This window comes from Phaethon lepturus, unplaced genomic scaffold, assembly GCF_000687285.1.
Source record: "Phaethon lepturus isolate BGI_N335 unplaced genomic scaffold, ASM68728v1 scaffold54057, whole genome shotgun sequence".
Classification (NCBI taxonomy): Eukaryota; Metazoa; Chordata; class Aves; order Phaethontiformes; family Phaethontidae; genus Phaethon; species Phaethon lepturus.
The window spans coordinates 35605-56563 of record NW_010552267.1 but is presented as its reverse complement, the minus strand read 5'-3'; the positions used below and the strand labels follow the sequence as shown (position 1 = coordinate 56563).

Sequence of the window (20959 nt, the reverse complement as noted above, 5' to 3'; positions counted from 1 at the left end):
CTTGTAGACGGGCGTCACATTGGCAAGCATGCCACACATGCTGGAACATATGTTTGTGAGAGATCTAATTCTACAGCACATTAATGGGACATCACGAGAATTCTGCACTGCTAAATTGAAAAGTAATAGAGTGGAAGATCTCCCATAATACAGAATGTTAAAAATGACCCCATCAGTGAAATAATGGCAAAGGTGACATGGTATTTTTGGTATTCTTACAAAATATTAAAGGCATTCAAAATAGGTATTGTATATTAGCAGTATTTTATCATAAGTTTATATGACATTAAAACATATTAATATTTTAATATCTGTGCCTCTGACATATAGAAAAAACTACCTGTAATAGAAAACAGAAGTGTCAAAGAAAAGGGTAAAGAAAAGACCAAATGTTCTTCCTCTGATATCTCAAGTTAGCTGATTTACAGTATCAGCTATGAAAAAAAGAAACAAAAGATTGAAGTGCATCTGTCTCCTTTCAAGTACTGTTCCAGAACTGTTCAAACGCTGATGCCTCTATCAGGAAGCACACAAGAAAAGACTGAGGAGATGGAAAGAAGAAATTAAGTGTGAGATGCAAGAAAAATGGCAGGATAAAAGAAAACAGACCAAGAAGGACAGAATGCACTAGGTGAACGTCTGAGAAGAAGCTATCATATGGAACAAACTAAATAAGACATAGTAGCCCTCATCCTCCTCCCAATTCACTCTTATTTCAAAATAAAGTTATTAATAATAGCTATTTTTGGAAGATGTGGAAACAATAAGATAAATACTAACTCAACATTTTGTCATTTTACAATCTTTTTGCTACCACCATTTTCAGTTGTTTAAAGTAAGTCACAGGAGAAAGCATCCATCTTTGAAAGCCAGGCATTGTGGATGAAATGTAAGCTTGGAGAAGCCACAGGGACTCAACAAAAAGTGACTCACATCACTGTCATCAGTACTAAAATATAGTAGAGCTTTTCCACACAGAGCTAATTTAATCTCAAAGGATTTGTGTCCAATGTTACGTATTTACTTGCCATCACAATAATCACAGATACTTTCCATGTGCCTAATGAAAGGAACAAAAGAGAGCATATGCCTTGAGTAATTCTGAGCTCCATGTGTACCGATTAACTAGCCATCAAACCAAAACAGATTATGACCTAGCATTCACTATAGCATGTATCTGCTTCTCACTTTGTTCACTAGCAGTTTGTGCAAATATGAATATATTACTAACCTCTGTCACACTTTTGAGGCATTCGGCTACTTCCAGCTAAAGTTATTGGGAAATCAAAGAATCCGCTCCTTCAGAAATGTAGCCAAATTATTTAGTGAAAGAAAAGGGCCAGTGAGACATAATTGTTCTGTTTCTCACAGATGTGTTAGTATCCAGAATCTAGTAGCCTGTCCTTAAATAACAGTACCAGATACACTGATATTTAAAATTACTAATAGTTCATTGAATATCCATGGCTGCTCTTTAATAATATTAAGAAAATAATTGCTGTCTGCTGTAAGAAGACCATGAGGATGAGCGTGCAACCACAATCTACCTACATTGAGCATAAGAGCAAATACACATGATTCCTCACATAAAAATAATTCATTAGGCAGAGGAAAAGTGCTGCTATAATATCCAGCATTCTAATCACAGAAATATTTTTTATAACTCTTCAAGTATTAAAATATCTGCAGGTTAATTCTAAAAATAGAAAGCTGTACTATTTGTTTGTATAATACATAAAATCCTGCAGTAGCATAGCTTCCATACAGTAAAAATACCATTAAGTACATTTACTGTATTGAAACCATTTAAAAACTCAAGCCACTCTATTTCCTAGTTCATTTTTAGTCTACTTAGTATATTAAAGCACTGTTCACAGTAGCACCATAAGAGATTAAAAGAGGATGTTTTCATCTTTTGTCATAAAAACAGTGGGACAACAAATTAAATTTCCTTCCTTATGTTTTGTTTGTTTTTGTTTTTTTTTAAATCTTCTGCTCATTTCAATCAATCAAAGCAAGTCAGTATTGTGACAACAGTGACTTCTTAGCCATAACAGAAACATCACAAACAGACAATGGTAAGTGCAAGAACAACCTGATTTTCTGGGCAGATCAGAGAAGAGGAATAGCTATGTGTGTGCACACGTATGAGAGAGAGATGCTTCCTTATTACTATCAACAAAAGTAGTTTAGGTTCTTTTAAAGATGCTCAGTGTACCTATACCAAACATTAAAATCTGTATTTAGGAACTTAAAAGGGTAGCTGTATTTGCAGAAAAACTTAACAGCTTTAAAGCGAATTGACTGGTCTAAAACTTTTACAAACACATCACCTTTGTCCTAATACAAATATGCTTAGCTGGACAACAGATTTATTAATGTTTTGGTATTCTTTTTTTTTAATGATAATTTTAATATTAAAATTCTTATGATTTTGTCTAGTGTTTCACTGGCTAAATCTGCATTAAAATAACCAGGATCATATAAAATCGGCACAAAAGACATAAGATTGTGTTCTATAGCAAATACTCTCCAAGAATGCTCTAAATCTCCTAAGTGCTAGTCAAAGTAGTATGATAGTGAGATCTAAGTTAATGTTAACTCCCAATGGAAAAAAATTATTTGAAACAGAAAGGTTCTATCACCTCACAGAAGCGGGGCTGTGCTCAGTCAGGGCCACCAACAGTTTTAGAGCATACATTGGTACTGGGTCTGGAGCCATCAGAATGTGCTTATACCTGAAAGGGATGCAGGGAAAAGGGGTAGCAACAGTGAAAAAAAGAGTCAAGAGATGCGTGTTAAAAAGTTGATATTAAAAATACATCATTTCCCATTTCTAAATTTTGTAATAGCCATGATGGAAATACAATGCTGTTTGAAATTGTACAAAGCAATAAACAAGACTTACTTAGAAACAGTATTTTAAAAGCAGCATTAATAAAATAACACATTGGTTTTTAGAGATACAAATTATAAATTATCTAATATTATATATTTATAAAACAAACTTTTTATAAATCTAAATTATATTAAAATATATCTTTAGCATATATGTTATATCTTTTGTTTATATGCATTATTTATTTATCTATATTATATACTTTTATATATTTAAAAAAATCTGATCTTTAAGAGACAAGTAGAAACTGGGCCTCAATAATATTAGGCATAAGATTTATTGGGTATTCAGGAAGACGATCAATCAACTTACATATAATTAAGATCTATATTTTGTTTACATTGTGATTTTTCTCAAAATTAATTATTCTACTTACAGAATACTAGCATTGAGCTTTATGTTTTACTTCAAATTTCAAAAAAATATTGCTTTAGCTACCACATACTTCCATTCTCCAAGTAATACGGATCAAAACACTACAAAAATACTTCAAAACAATGTTTATTGAGAGCTATAGCAGTGAAGATAAAACTACAAGAAGAACATCTATAAAACATTTCCAAACATCATCTCATGGAAATCTTGGTAAGGGAAAACAGGCTGCTGAAAAACCAAAACTGACCTTGCTGTTGCTGCTAACACTCCAGTAATGCCCACCCAACAAACAGGGTGATTTTTATTTTGTCTAAATCAAAATGTATCTGGAGGGCAATAGGATACAATGATAGAAGACAGAAGGATGTAACCATAAAAACCACCACACTCAGCCATGTCAAAACACTGTCTTTGATTACAAATAGCGCTACTCTAAACATGTGGAAGTAATAGAATTGGAAGCATAGATCTCTTTATTTACAAAAGAAAAACCATGAAGAATTAATCAAGTACAAACAAAATGATGATTTATAGGAAAATGTGGCAGGTTATCACGTTTTGTGCAACAAAATGCTTCTGATACATTTTTTTCTTTTTGTGTTCTGATGGGGGGAGGGAGCGGAACCAAGCAAATCACCAAGAATTTTACTGCACATCTCGAGGGCCCTAGTGCTGCCCGAACTGAGGAATCGGGATCACTTCCCACCACCTGTGTGTTATCATGTACCCTACTGTGCGCTAGCTCTTCACTGGAATGAAGATCCCCCCCTCCACAGGCACCACACCGCAGCACTCTGATTTACACAGGAAGGAAATCTAGGTGGTGCGGTGCTTTCCGGCCAAGTCTCCTATCTGGACAACTCTAAGACAAGGAGGGTGAAGACCACCAGCTGTGCATTCTTGATGTAGCCTGTGGGAGCTCCTTCACAGGGTCCAACATTCCCACACAAGCACACAGCCTATGGGCAATGTGTCATGGCTACTACATAATAGCTTGAATGTGCTGCCATAGAGTTGCAAACCACACTGGAGAATCTACACAATTAACCAATTACAAGTCAGTGTTGGCTTCATGTTTTCAGTGATTAAAATCTCTCCTTTACAAATAACAGATTCCAGCTCCTGAAAGAAAACTATTTCTCTTTGGTGGTTAAAAAGTCCCTTTCTTCATAAAAGAAGAAAACACTGGAATGCATTAGTAGACACTGATCCTGGAAGCCCTACGTGTGAGCAATACATACTTCTACTAAAAATAATGGAACTATTTGCATTTTTTTGCAGAAACCATGACTAAGTCTTCTGAGGGAAGCAAAGATGCTATCAGGCGACTTAGGTGCCAGAAACCATCTGCTCACTGCATAAGACATGGATTTAGGTCTCCAAAATGGTAATTCTTAATAGTAATAATGAATGAATTAGCCAGGCTAGCTTAAAAGTCTGACATTTGGCAATATACTTGTTTTATTATAAACACATCAATACTTCCCAAAACAGAGTCCACTTTAAACAATTTTAAGCCTTCCATGTATTATATTTGGAAGAGACTATCACTATTCTGCACACAGCATCCTAATTTCTCAAGGTTCAATAAAAAATGGTCTCATTTTATTTCCTTTTACTTGAAACTCTATTCCTCCCTCCTCCAAGATAACGTCAGTAAAGGATATGTCTCAGGGAAGGTGCAGTGATCTATCAAACCAAATACCATGTGAGAAAATGCAGATAACTAAAGTGAATGTCTAAACAATATAAACACATTGCCTAAATAAAGGCCATTAGAAGCTATGAATATATGAATCTTCTGTGAAAGGAAAATACCCCGTGCTTGAGAGACTTTGTTAAATGAATGAGTTCATCCAATGATTTCCCTGCTACTTCAAAACAACCAATTCTTATTACAATAGTTTTAGAGAGCATTTTATAATGGTTCTGCAAACTCTAGGTACTGCACTGCAAGGAGTTATTTTGTCAATCTTTTCTATAAGCAACAGTGACAAGAGGACCTCGAGATTTGGGATATGGATTCTTTTAAGCTCTTAAAAAGTACTGAACATTTTTTCTGCAAATTATCTCCGGTATCCTGGACTTTGTACTTGTAGAACTGGCTTGGCAGTCTACTAAGAAAATGCTACATAATCTTTCAAATGAACTTTATTTACACATTCCTCTCCTTTTGCTGGTTCTGGCTCAAATTGTAAATGATGATATATATAATTAGGAATATTAAGAATTAAATGAAAAAGAGCTGATGTTTCAATTTCTGATTAAAAAAATCTGGATATATAACAGAAAGCATTTGCCTTGTATTCCTTTTCCATAGCTGTAAGTTATTTAGGTTATGAAATGCTCAGGAAAATAACCTTTCAGTGAACTGAAATTTAATGACACTGATTCATTCAATTTGATCAAAATTGTATGAGGAAGTTAACCTTCTGATCTACAAATGCACAAATATTTAATAGACTTATCACTTTATTGATGATGCAGAAGGTGAGAAAAAAGTGGTAGCCACTGTATTCCTGCATTTATCTCAAAACAAAGATCGCTTATGTTTCATGGATAGTGACCAAAATTGTATTCCCTGGGTCAGTTTTACATTAATTAAACTAACTTGTGGAAGATACTTATAGGATGAAATATACACCCAGATGAGTATCATTATAACCGTTGTTAAAAAGAACATTACACGTTGCACCCAGATGTACTTCCCTTCCATACTCAACAGCTCTCAGTTCTTAAAAAGTAGAATCAAAAGAGGCTGAAATACCTACTTCCCCACACAGACTCCCATGAACAAACAGCCATTGCATCCTTCCTCTCCTCTTTTGACTGTCCTCCAGCTGAGTCACACTGTCCCATCCTTTGTCCAGCAACAGAAAGACTAAACAACATCAGCAAACACCTCTTCAGCCTCCAAATACAAGCTAGTTTTTTCTTCACTTTCTATCTCAGAGTTTAAGTAACTCTTACTTTTGGGATAGAGCTTTACACTATCCTTACAAGTAAGTTACACTGAATCTTAGACCTCACCTCTCTTTAGATTTAGGCCAGACCCCTTAGCATTCAGCTAAAATTTTTTTTGAGAACTGTAGAGTGTATGAGGATTTATTCCTACCTCCCATCAATATTTTCTTATCCATACCTAGAACACTGCTGAACAAAACTTACCTTTTGTGTCTTTTTTTGACATCCAAAGCAGCTGCTTTGGTCTTTTCTTCATTTCTTTTTGAGTCTTCTCCAAATTGAGTTTTAAGGCTTTTAAGTCAAAACTGAGTTTGAGTTTTCCTTTCTGCAGAAAATGCTCAAACTCTCCTCTGCTTTTGTTCCTCTGTGCCTCCTTACATTGATTACCTGTTCCTCACAGGTGAACATATTTACTAGGGGTTGGCTCAAACCACAGGTTCAAGTAATGTGTTAAACAAGTAGACACTAGTTAACTCTTTCTGAATCACTAGAAGATTTACATACTGGTTTACTATGTTCCTAAGCTACAGTAAAATTTGCTTATACCAAGTTCCAATATATTCCAAATACGATACATTTCAATATTTATTTTATTAAGATAATCTCAAATGGTTTTACAAATACAAATATGATCATCTCTACTAGTGAAATAAAGGAATTGATTCAGGAAAGACTTAAAGCCTGGAAACAAGATTCCGAGCCACTGCAAGACCCTTTTTCATACATCTTCAACACAACACATGCAAAGGTAGCACAGCTGAAGTCCCCAAAGTAGGATCATATTTAGTCTCAGACCAAAAATCCCTGCCACTCAATTGAGCTAATTAGCTTGGAGACAGGAGTATACTGGCTGTTTACCTTCTAGTTTGTAATTAGCATTACCCCCTCCCCCCCCACCCCAATTCAATGAAAAACATTTTGTAAGATGGGCATGTCTACAAAGGCAAGTTTCAGAGCAAGGACAGAACTTGATCTCACTTGACTCCAGGTCTCTTCCTCTATCTGAAGAAAAATATCTGACAGTTTTTAATAATGCATATACTCTATTTTAAAAATAATATTTCCAGCTTCATTTTAATTCATATTGATAAATTCTGTATTTCCCGGAGAAAAAAAAGTGAAGTGTGAAAATAATCTTCTCTATAGAGCTCTAAGATTTCCTTCCCATTCTCTGTCACAGAGAAAAGATTACACATCTTGCATGGACAGAACTTTGGCCCTCAGACTGTAAGAACATGAGTAAATTAGCATGAGACAGTCTCATTTTTAGGGAAGGCACTGTGTTTCTGATCATAACGCAGCACCCATTCCTCTGCCCTTTTACCACTTAATATAGGGGTGGGGAACAATTTTCTCAGGGCAGCTAAGTATTTACCATTACTAACTTTTGAGGACCACACATTAAAATATGCTCTAACATTATTAATGTGAAAGATAAATGGTGTCTCGTCATTACTGTACTCACCTTGTGTTCATGCTTTTCCTCCCTCTACTCACAGATGTTATCAGCTCACAGTATGCATGTGCATAACAGAGAGCTGTCTTTATGCTCACCTGCAGGTAATTTTGAAATGACAGGTCTCATTTGACCATAAACCATATAAATGAAGTTCCAGGCTACATCTGGCCCATAGGCTGTAGGTTTCATCTACTCTGCTGTAGGGTTTTTCTGCTGCTTGGGGCAGCCAGGAAGGACAGCAATTTACCCCCAGGTGGATCATGGAGGGCTAATCCATCCTGTAGTATACTTTTTTAGGAAGTTATATGCCACTCCATGTGATTTCAGAACATCTTACGTGAGTGCACAATATCCAAAATACACAAAAAGCTGTTGCTGTTAGAATGTTCTGACCTTATTAGCGGAACAAAGAGCAGTATTTAAATAACAGCCTGAAAGCTCGGGGAAACTTGTTTCACTCCAAGAACAGTCAGAGGCACAATATCAGAAATTAGTGTCACACAGAAGTTATGTTTGTGTTGTATATGACAAAGTACTAAATAAACCTAGGAGAGAGATGTTCTGCAGAGAACTCCAGCAGCAGTTAATTGCTATTCCTCTTTTCATTTTGCCATTTAAACATAAAAAGGGCAGTTAAAACAAATATGCTGTCAAAATGGATTGAGTATCAAGTTATTCCCCATTACAGGAGCAATACTATACTTACTGAGGCAGCAACGAATCTCTAATGAGAGACAGAAGCTTGCTGTTTGAGTCGAGGCTCTCCCCTTTCCCCTCAGCCATGACCTCGTGGCTTAAAAGCAGTGACGTGGTTTCTGAGAGCAACCGCAAGCTGAAGAGTCTCCATTCCACTTGAAAATAAAGGTGCCAAGAATGTGACCACACTGAAGTCTAATTAAAACAAAATGTGGAATTCATGGAAACTGTAGTTGATGTGGCCATATACTTACCATTCTGACTGTGGACCAAAGAAACTAGTGGTGGGAGGATACAGGCTTCAACCTAGAACAGAGAATTAGAAAGATCTGGCTTAGATTATTCACAGGGGAAAAAATAGAAGATAGTGTATATCTGTTCTATGTTTATTCCACTGCTAGAGCCCTTAATCAAAGAGATGAATAATCATAGAAATTCATCCATAATCACACTTAGAAAGCCACCACGTTCACATTTCTCTGGTAAGATGTCATGAAGTTACAGACAGTAATGTACTTTTATACAGAAAACAACAGTAAATTTGGTATAATTCATTGAGAGTGAGTTTTAATTTAAAATACAGAATTCAGTGCAGATGCAAGATATTAAGAAAAAAGAGTATTAGAATATCTATTAATCCTGATGCTTTAATCCATAAACTAATCATCAAGTAAGAATTCAGAAGAAACATACCTCTAAAACAAATCTGCATAGAACTAAAATATATCAGGAAAGATGTACTACCTCTAACAAAATATCCTTCAGCTTAGTAGAGAGTCTTGATAAAATTCCAACTTCTTCCATTCTGGTAATACAGAGTCTTCCAGTAAAATTTAAATTTACAGACTTAAGATTTGAAATATGAAAAAAAATTAATCCAGTCAACACTTTATTGTCTATGAGTGTATTGCTCCAGATTAATCATCTGTCCGCTTAGTTCCATCTGAAATCAACTATGGAAAACCAGGCTATAACTCAGTTTTATACATCTAATATTACAAAAATAGTGTATTATTACTATTCTCTGTAAGAGAATGAATTGCTAAGTCTTAACTCATTGGTAAAATATAATTTATTTAGACAGGACATGTTTTGGTTTTGGGGAGAGGATGGATGGACAGCCTTGCAATTTTTAAGCATGCATCATGGATACACAGCTTGTGCTTGGATTTATTTAGAAAAATAAAACAGTAGTGTAGGTTCTCACTACACCGTGGACAGGATTTGGTGTAACAAGACTGCATTATAATCCCCCATGTGTTTTCTTTTAGTGATTAATACTAGAAGAGAGAATTTCTCTAGATTTCTGCAGCTACTATTAAGAAACATCTAGAGAAGCTGAAAGTATATATGAAAAGGGGTCATTAAATGAAGTTATCCTCTAGTCAGCAATAACTACAATTAACAATTATTTCATTGTTAGTTGGTGGTCTCCGTTAAATGAACCTCTGACATTAAGGGATTCATTTAGTCTACCTTGTTTTCACTTCTGAAAAAACTACCAAAAGATGCCTTTGTTACATACTTTCAATAAAAGAGGTAAAGGACTCTGCTTGAGGTATGGAAGTCAAACTACCCGTGCAAGCCTTTCCGTGTATATAGATAATGCTATGTATCACAGATGGAGTGACTTTTGTAACACTTCATAATTTTGAAATATTTCATGGTCTTTTCAGTTAATATGCAATAAGATAAATAATAAAACTACACTGCACTCCAACAACTCCATTAATGCAGGTTTCTAAACTGTTCTACAAATTCTAATTTATCAGTTATAACATACATGTGAGGTAGGATTAAAAACAAGTATGTACTTAAGGCCTTTCAGTCCAAAAAAACAGTTCAATCTATCGCAATGCTTCTCAAATGAAGAGACATATTTAAGTGGTGAATTAAAGGTGTGAGACAAAGGAGCAAAGAAAGCAGCTCTCAATTGTCTGAAGCAATGTAGGGACTCAGAATATCATGAATCACTCAGGAGCAGCAGCATTGACTCAGACTGATAACGATTAGGATGGCACTACACAACAGTATGATGCTTCAATTTCTAAAACTTCAAATCTTCTTTCACTTTCATCTAGTACTAAGAGTAGTGAATGTAGTTAAGCCACTCATAAGTCTTTTCTAAGATAAACATGTTTTAGACTGTCATTGTAAAGAAGATTCTTTAGGTCTTAAATAGCTGTAGTAGCTTTTTCTGACCTTTTTCTAACATGAACCTCAATTTTGGCAAACTGCTTAGAATGGAATTCTCCATAGCAGGTGTTTGCCTCATGTCAGTTCGGTGTGGTGGGGAGATCAACTAATGAAACACTAAGCCTATGGAAAAATGCTTGTGATGCAAGAGCATATCGGGATGCACATAATGAAGGGAGAAGCAAATATTAAATTGTACATGAACCTTAAATCAGATTCTTCCTAACTCTGCAACCCTGATCTTCTCTCCATGCCATTTGGGTCACTTTTTTAACTAATGTGTACACAAATCTGTAAACAAGATATGAACAAAGCAAATAATTATTGAGCTGAAATAAACTGAAGTGTAATAGTACCTAAAATATTTTTAATAAATTCACCATTGCACAAGTCTCTCTAAGTTATGTATACAGAAGCATGGTATTAGTATTTTGGCATTTTCTAGAGGGATTGAAACAAATAGAAGAATACTCAAACAAGGATTCATTTTTTTCTTCTTTTAAATGACTGCTGACATCTACATGGAATCAAATCTTCATATATGCGTGAAGGTAGCCAGATATTTTTCTTGTTTCAGTCTTTATCACTAAGATTGCTTACAAAAAAGTGGGAAATATTCTTCTTTAAGCCTAAACAGGCTACATAGTTTGAATATGATCATAGCTATAATCCAGGTTTCTACCAACTTCTAAATAGCCTGATACCCATTTCGTGATAAATCCCTAACTGCACAAAGCCACCATTGTATAATTCTGTAATGACAGCATTCAAAGGCTATACTGCCACAACTGTCCTGTTATCAGTACCCAAATAACAATGAAATACTAGAAACTTCCATACACACTACATCTGTGTCTCGCAGCTATGCACAGGACCAAACAAAAATTACCAGCTCAAACCTGGTAATCCTGTTTCTGACAATTGGAAAAGAGTAGAAAAAGAGTAGGAGCAATAGACCAAGTATAAAGTAAAACTGTAGTTTCTAGTGAAGTAACTCGAGTTAAGAAACTCCCTAAGCTGATGCTGTATCTGTATTGTTGCATTTAATAATGCTTACTAGCCTTTTCTCCCATATATTTGTCTAACCCTATCTTAAATGTATTTAGACTTGTAGCATGCACAATACCCTACAGCACTGAATTCCACACTTCAGTTATCCCTTATGAAAAGGTACTTCCTTGTTTATTTTAAGGCATTTAACTTGATATCTACTTATTGTTATTTTCTCCCAAGTAACTAGTGATAGGACGGAGAGGAAATGGCCTCAAGTTGCGGCAGGGGAGGTTTAGACTGGATATTAGGAAAAATTTCTTCACCAAGAGAGTGGTCAAGCATTGGCACAGGCTGCCCAGGGAGGTGGTGGAGTCACCATCTCCAGAAATATTCAAAAAAATATGTGGATGTGGCGCTTCGGGACATGGTTTAGGGGGCATGGTGGTGTCGGGTTAACGGTTGGACTTGATGATCTTGAAGGTCCTTTCCAACCTTAGTGATTCTGTGATTACGAAAACCATGAATAATTATTTCCAATTCATCTCTCCCATGCTAGTGATCATTTTATACTCTCAAGTCTTTTGTTTCCAAGCTGAAGTTCTTAACAACTCAGTCCCTCCTCACAGCATTGAGCTGTACTTTTTCTTGTTAAGTCATTCCCTTTGAGAGTGAATGACCACAACTACATTCAATATTCAAGACTTGAGGGCACCACAGACTCACCATGGCATAGTGATATTTTCTGCTTTTTTGTCTGATCTTCTACCAGTCATTTCTAATAATCTAGTTGTCTTTCTGATTGCTGATGAGTATAAAGCTATAATTTTCAGAGAAAAACTATGCTAAAAGATCTCCAGAACCGCTACAAGTAGTTTAGAGCCTGACACTGCATATGCATATTTGGAATGATCTGCCCCATGTGAGTCATTTGACATTTATCAGTATTGAATTGCATGTCACTTCATTGTCCTTTCACTCAGTATCTTGATACCTTCTGCAACTCTGTCAGTTTTAACTTTCACTACTGTGAATAATTTAGTGTCATCAGTCACTTCTGTCACCTCCCTACTCATTCCCTTTTCTGGATTAGTTATAAATAGCAGATGTCGCAACACAAATCTTTGTAAGGCACCATTCTTGGTGTTCCTAAATTTTTAAGAACTGATCTCTATTCTCTACTTAGTAAATTTTAACTAGTTAGAAGTTCATCTGTCAGAGGGTAAGAGGGAAGGGCCACTGATGGATTTGAAGAGTCTTTGGTGCATGACTCTGTCAAAAACTTTTTGGAAATCCAAATATACTATCTAAAACCAGAACATCTGTCTCCACTGATGTGTTCACTGATTTCTGCAAGCAAAACTCTACTAGTGAGGTATGAACACCCAGCAAAAGCTGCACTCACTTTTTTACAGTATTTTATTACTTACAAAAATCATATCTTTTGAAAACAAGGCACAATTTTAATAGAAATTCTTTCTAATAGAAAGTCTGTATGTTGCTTCAAACCTCAAAAGAGAAAGAGAGACAAGCCACAGTTTCAGAGTAATTAAGAATTCACCAGCTGCTGAGAGAAGCTTGGAAGAGACAACTGTAACTTCAGTCCTTCCCTGATTGTCTCTGCTGTTGAGATATCAGACACAAGGCCTGCACCCTAAACGTATATGCTTGCTTTGCTAGAAACAAACATTGCCTCAACTTTACTTAACTTCACCAAGCAAAGCCCAAGCTCCACAAGTGCCCACTAAAAAGCAGTTATAACACTGCCAGTGGAAGGATCCAATAGACTAAACTCCTGTCTAGAGGGAGGTATCTTAAGAATGATGATGGAGAACCAAACTTTCATTCGCTTGTGGCTAGTCAGCAAAGATGAATTCAGCTATTCAACATATACACGCGATCATCATACACTAATGAACTAGCATATAACGAAACTTAACCATTATCCCCTACAACTTAGACTACATTTATATGGATAGCTAACCTTCTTTCTCAAGGGCAGAGAATCTACCTTAATATGGTTAACATTACCAACCTAAAAAATCTCTCCCTTCATTAAAACTGAGTTTCAGAGCTCTTCAAATCAGTGATTAAGGCCAAAGCCTTGACATTTGGTGTTACACTGGGTAGACAGAAAAAGTAAGCAGGCTTAAAGCCTGGTCTAGAAGCATTTGTGAACCATGATATTCTCAAGTGAAAATCAGACCCAGTATTTAAACTTACATAAATAAACTACGCTATTCATTCCATGCAGCTATTGTATCAAACTTGCAAGTGACTAAGCGCATTACTTTACTTCCAGAGAGTTTTCTAGAGATACCTGGTTATTTTCAGTCTGCATATGTTTAACTTACAACTACTGACAAATATCTTCTCCTTACCCACTATTCAAAGAAAAACATACCAAAGCAAAGACCATCAGCTCCCAAATCCTTTTTTTCCAGTCACATGTAAGATCCACAACATCCAACACCACCTTGACATTTACTCTCATTAAAATTCACATACAAATTTATTGCTGAAAGTGACCATGGAATTAACATCACGCTGCCTTCAAATTTCTTAAAGCATTTGCTGGAGGCACAGCATGCTCCTCAATGTTTTAATATTGCCAGTAATCTCTCAGAATGTAATAGAAAAAATAATCTAATGCATGTTAGAATGACCTGGGGAGAAGGATGACATTTCTGTAATTTTTTTTTTTTTTAAAGTCTTCAGAACTTCAGAACCTTCACTGAGGGTGGTTTCGGTTTTTTTCTTACTTCTGGGAAGACACAGCATTGATTGACTGACTCAATATGTCAATTAGGACAGAACTCGTTTCACAAAAAAGTCTTGTGTCACATGGATTAGCTTAATGGACAGAAAGCCACATGTGGTGTAGAATTTTTATCTACTTGAAAAGGGAAAGTGATTGAAGAAATGCTGTACAATACGTTCATATAGTCATACCCTACACTGAAAAAATTAAGGTGTCAGTGGTTAGATCAGAACAGCCTGTGGATGAAGAACACCACTGATGCTGAATCAAGAAAAGACTAAGACGAACAGAAAAAAAACACTTGCAGAAGTTTCTAACCCTTGTGTTGTCATCTCTGGTGAAAATTACTCTTATATTGTCAACCAGTAGATTTCCATGTCATACTGCTTTTCCCTTGACTTCCCATCAAGCAACTCATCATGTTCAATGTGCTTTTATTTAGGCCTGATTTTTAAAAACAGGTTTTCAAACCTCCTCTTTTGAGGACAATCACTGCTAACAACTTTTGCTTCAACCAGAGAAGAACTTCATGCTTCAGGTAAAAGATCATCTGTGCAGTATACAGTGCATTTTTGGGAGCTAGTTAGAGTATAGAAAGGACTCCCACAGGAACTGCCTGCCATCATGAACCTCATCACTGCTTAAAGTGCTCTGAATTAGCATACATCCTTTTTTCAGGCAAATAAATATACTTAACAAAGAAAAATGCAAATGATACAGTCAGCACAGAATTCTTCCAGTTAATTATATCTAAACCTTTACCAAAATTTCAAAATAAGTATTCTTATAACTCTTATTACCTGAATTTAATAAATATTTTCCAATTTTAGGTACATGGAAGAAACAGGCAGTTGGACTTGTATCAGTTAAAGAACCTTCGTGATGGCCTTCATCATCATATTTGAGTACCTTGAAATCTACAGTTTTGTCAAAACTTGCTGAGTGACAAGTACTGTTAGTCTTTACTTTATATCTTGTAAAAATGCACACAACTGCATACAAAATTAAATTACTGCTCACCACTAGCTTTCATTTGAGTACTTTAAATTCATTTCCCTTGACTTTATCACACTTAGTAATATATAATACAGTCAGTCCCGACAGAAATTAATCTCCTCAACAAACTGACTTCAGGTTGATGCTAATCAGAAATTTGATCACAAAAAATCAATTTATCCAATTTTCTTTGTTCAAGGTACAAATACAAAGGCAAATCAAAACCCAGAACAGGCAATTCTTTTCTTCTCAAGGTGAGAAGAACCTGGAATGCTGCTCCTAAATTCCTACTAACTTATCCAAGTTCCATTGCAGCTAAATTCCAACCAGAAGGGAGCTGAAAAACTGACTGGTTCTGCTTGCTTAATATAATCTCATTTTTTATTAAATTCATTAAGCTTTCTAAAAATGCATTTGATTTCTGATTAGACACTTCAAAACAACGTCACAGTTGTAGTGGAAAAAATGCATCCTCTGAAGAAGGTTTTGTCTTCCCCACTCTCCATAAAATGCTGTTTGTAACCAACTTTGTCTAAATGAGCAGTCCAGTCTTCAGAGATCAGCCTAGGATACACATTTCTCTCCAGTAAGAGAGCTTCCTATTAACCAGTGTTATACTTAAATATTGATCTGGAAGCTTGAACATGTCTTGCTTCAACTTTTTAAAAAAGCACCAATTTCCACTGGGTGCTGGCATTTATATTCATAGATTCCAGTCATGCTCAGCGAGCAGCAATTAGAAGATATCCCTTGAGTAACAGCAATTCTAAAAATATTCTATATGCATCACAGAAGATGAAGTACCACTTTCTGCCAGTAATGTATGCTGTACATTCAAGTATAATTAGCACACTAGACTTCGTAAATAGTATTAAACTAATTACTGTTTGCTCCACTAGTGGCAGATGTGGTTAGAGATTATTAATTACAGTGGACAATTTCTTGAATTTAACACACTAAATACAAGGCAATTTCTCCACTTTATTTTGTGTCTGGCTCTTTGCTGAGTGTCGGAGGGCTCTTTTAAATCAGGAAGAACTGTTAGTTATGAAAATGTGAAAGTGAAGTCATAGATGTTATTTTCTTAAAAAAAAAAAAAGCTGTTCATTGACAAGGATATAATTATTTCTAGCTAATAAATTTCAATATACACCTATTCTAAATCAGGGAAACTATTCTACAGAAGTGCTATGTGCCATAAATTTACAAGCACTGGACAGGCAGGAAGTTTTTCCTCTAGCTACAGATGGTTAACCAATGTGTTCAGATAGATTTTAAATAAACACCTAAAACTTTCAGCACATGTCATGAAGTAAACTGTTCCACAGAAATTTAGATACTTAAATAAAACTCAACTACTGGTAGCCAGGGGTTACTTAAAAGAGAGTGGGATAGTTATTCCCTGGCTTCAATGTAACATTCTGCTGAATGTAGGGATGGGAGCAACGGAAGAAGGATTGTGAAGGGGAGCTATCTCCTTGGTGCTGTTTTTTCAGGGAAAAAAAAACTCAGATTATTGAAGTTTAAACACCTAGGGGAATTTTATGTAATGTGCTAACACAAGGTCTTGCAATTTCAGTAAATATTGATAGACATCCATAAAAAAGGTACATATTTCTATCAGAATAGGACACACCAATAACCCACAGAAGTAAAATTATTATTTTTAAAAATTGAGGTGATTCTAGAATGATACAGTCATAGTACAGTGACTTGCAGACTGACAGACGTGTAAAGAGATACCAATAGGTATTCATACCTCGCCTACATTTACATTTCTTTTCTAGAACATCCTTTGCCATATTAAATTGAACTGTTTAGTTCTGTACTATTTCTCCTCTGACTATTAATTGGTTATATTTTTGTGTGTAAAGACCATCTTCTTGAATACCACTCTTCTGTGAGCATTAATGAAAATAAACATTAAACTTACTTAAATTCCTATTTATATTTTTTATTAATTTTAGTATTTTCAGTTATTAAGGCTTTAATAATCTAAATACTCAACTAATGCACACACCAAATAGGATTCAACTTCCAAAAACATTTAATTTCTAAGATCATCCATTCTTCGTAGTCCAATCCCTAAGATCACTCCTTCTTATGAATGTATCAATTTGCTAATGCCTTTATCAATTTAAGTGCTACACTGAGTGTGTCCTTAACCTAATTCCAACACAAACACATAAATTTCAGTTTGAATTAAATGGTCCTCCCAGTAAGTATCGTTATGCTTTTGGTAGAAATTGAGGCACAAGACTGCACTGGTACAGGTTACAATGATTTGTCCATCACTGATTCAAGCATTCCAACCTACTGATTTGCTGACAACTATTTCACAGAGTAACTGTCTGGCTTCTGCTAGCTTAGCTGAAAGTTAATCATTTAATGAAAAACTTCAAAGAAAACAAAACTTCAGTGATATAAGAAGCTTACAGTATGTGGGTTTTGTAATTGCAATGCAATTTTTAGCAGGCAATCTGTCATACTTAAACAAAAAACCCCACCATAACTGCCATAAACTGTTACTCTTGATCATGATCTCATCAGGAAGAGTACTGGTGGTACAGGATCTTCAACCCTCAGAGGTGGTCTTTCCAAGCTATGTTAAAAGCATAATGACAAATGAACGGGTGAAATATTCACTAATAGCAACATACTTGCTTTGAGGCTGAAAACTTATAGAATCAAGTGTTATATTTACATAAAAATAATTTCAAGAACTGCTATTTCTAAACTCTAAGCCCTTCTCAATCTCCCTTTAACTTCTTATACAGTAAACTGAGTCCAAATGCCTTGCTGCTGCTTTGAAAATTACATCTCCATAAAGAAGAAGGATTTTTCCTGTCAGGTAGAACCACAATATATTTTAAGCCATAATTTAAACAGTTTCTAAATCTTCAAAACATTCTATTTATCAATGGAATCAGGCGAATTAGCCTGCAACTATTTAATTTGTTGCCAGACTTACGGTCAAGCGATGAATTGTCAACAAGACAGGATGCTGTGTAACTGCTTCAAAGGTTGATAAAGTAGTCTTAATCAATTCTTCTGATGCAGCTTGCCCTATTAGTAAAAATCGTTGTATTTTTTTATAAAATGCAACCGTTATAATGCCTACAAATAAAAGTACAGCAATATCATAGGTTACCTTACCTATTGCTCCATCCAAGTTTGTTTCTCCTGAATCTATTGATCTGATAAAACTCTACAGAAGAAGAGAGGCATTTATGTTAAAACACTTTAGGAACAAAAATTAAGAAGGGTAATCACTGAATAATTACAACATGAAATTCTTTAAGGGACTGTGTAAATACAAAATGTTAATGCATCTCCATTAGTAATCACTGTTGTAATAATTAAGATATGAAAGACTGAAAGCATTCATGATCTAGCTGTTATAATTTTGCAAGTCTGTAATGCTGCTGGACACCTAGTTAGAGTACAGTAAGGACTATTACTCTGACTAATGTCAGGAATTACAACATTTCCAGCTAAATAGACAGTAATTAAATGTCTTTATTGTTAACAGAAAACTGTAATTTCTAAGACTACTTTGAACTTCCTTGGCCATGGCTATGTCAAAATAACTCACTAAAAAGACTGAAGATCCTCCAGAAAATGCAATTTTCTGTTATTTCAACCATCTTTTTGATCTCCATGCATATTGCACACACTATGGATACACTAACACACAGGAGAACATTCAAAAATGCATAACCTTCTGTTAAAAATCACCTAAATCAGTCATTATTTTGAGGAACAGGAACAATGAAATATTAATAATCTGGGTTAAGTAAATATTGTACAATTAGACCCATTATTCTTTTGCCTTTTTATCTTGATTTCACTCTTTTGCTTTCACCTCTATGCATAGCTGTTTATTTCATAGGGGATGCAAAAGACATTATTAACATTTGCTAAAGAAGGAAGAATTCTCAGCAGAATTTATAGTATGCTCTTTTTTAGTAATGTGGTATTTAATACATAGAGAATTTACCATGCATAAACCTCCTCTTTATTTTCAATTTGCACACATATCTATTTATTTATATGAGGTAAAGCATTAAGAAAATGACGCCTGTTTTATTTTTCACTATCAATTAAAATTTTGTGATTATATATTAAATTGGCAGAAGTGTCTTTGTGGATTATCTTTTTCTCAGTATGTAAGAAACATCTGAAGGATTCTTCTCTAATTAAAAATACAGTTAGAAACTAATTATATATTTCATAATTTAAAAGCATCTCAGAGGCAGTCATAAAAAACAGCTGCTTTAAAAAAGTTATTTTATCTTCCTGATCTTTTGAAGAAAATTACTAGTTATTATCTAATTAACTTGTTTGGGAAGAGATTAAATTATTTTATTTGTCATTTAAGACAGTTTCACACCTAACCATAGTCTCAAGACCAATTTGGAAAAATCAATATAGTAGGTGCAAAAATTGTTCTGGCTACTAATGCTTATTTCCTTAATTTTGTATTAGAAACACAAGAAGATGTATTTGTACAAAGAAAACCACGACTATCTGGGAATTTTTAAGCAACGGAGAGGAATGGTGTGTGTGTTCCACTACAGGTGAGTCTGTGCCTCCACTAGGAGCCTACTATTAGCTGTGCCTTTGGGGCAGAGCATGTCCTCCATGTATTTTTATTCACAGCTGAAAACATGAAAGGACTGTTCTGACTCCCTCTCAATTTCTTTCCACAACAGTACAGAAAATTACAGTGATGATGGAAATAACTTCAAAGCAACAAGAAAAAAAAATTCTCAATGAACAAAAGTTACAGGAAAATAACTACTGTTTTCCTTCCAGATACCACGCACACATCTTTCCACCCCTAATCATTTCTTATTAAGAGTAAGATTTTTTAATAAATCAGGAAAACAAAAAAAAAAAAGAAAACACACACAAAAAAAACCCCCGAAAGACTGACTTGCTAAAGTCTTAGAGGCCTCTCTGAAAAAGTACAAGCTGATGATCAAATGTCTCTGTATAGATGTCAGTGGTAATCTTGCTAAACACAAAATTCTAGAGTAGACTGTTGCCTGGTAGAATGGATAGTTACCCTTCCAGAAGTAATTAGATTTGTCACACAGTTATAAAAAATGGATTGAAATTTCATATTATTTTTTCAGATATACTACTTCCCCTCCCTTTTTTATGTGTACTTGAAATAGTATATGCAAGTTCCTGAATTGCCTTGTTTGATGGAGACAGAAGGACAAGATGCAGGAAATATTCAGTAACCTTCCCCTCCTTGATCTGAGAGAAAAGCTGTGGTAGTATAACTAGCCTGACTTCCTCAGTCAGTATTTCAAGCAAGCTGGAGTAACATTAAAAGAAAACTTACATTGTACCGGGTCTGCTTTACCTATGCTGCTGACCGAAGAATTTCACCTTCTAAAAGGTTGATCCAAAACCATTAATAAATCTACTGCATAATAACAAATGCTTCAAAGAGATAAAAGGCTTTGCAATTCAACATCTCCAGTTTTAATTTTTTTCTTCATTCTAATGTTGATTTTTATACAAATATTTTAGTAGAGCTAAATTAAACGCCCATTTTCTTGGAATCAAGATTAAAAGAAGAAAGAGAAGGGAATCTGAACAGTAAACT

The 20959-nt window shown here is 35.0% G+C and overlaps 1 protein-coding gene across 1 annotated transcript in view; it reads right to left on the bottom strand.

Annotated features, from left to right (window-relative positions):
* Nucleotides 1-2645: 2645 nt before the first annotated feature.
* LOC104623918 (serine/threonine-protein kinase ULK4-like) overlaps nt 2646-20959 on the bottom strand; it is a gene marked incomplete at its 3' end in the record, with an annotated part of 45777 nt that continues 27463 nt past the window's right edge. Inside the window, exons 8-12 of the mRNA XM_010291146.1 lie at nt 18493-18544; nt 18308-18402; nt 8648-8699; nt 8404-8548; nt 2646-2738 (exon numbers count right to left, since the gene is read on the bottom strand). Of these exons, the coding sequence (XP_010289448.1) occupies nt 2646-2738; nt 8404-8548; nt 8648-8699; nt 18308-18402; nt 18493-18544 (437 nt within the window). The remainder of the gene's footprint in view (nt 2739-8403; nt 8549-8647; nt 8700-18307; nt 18403-18492; nt 18545-20959) is intronic.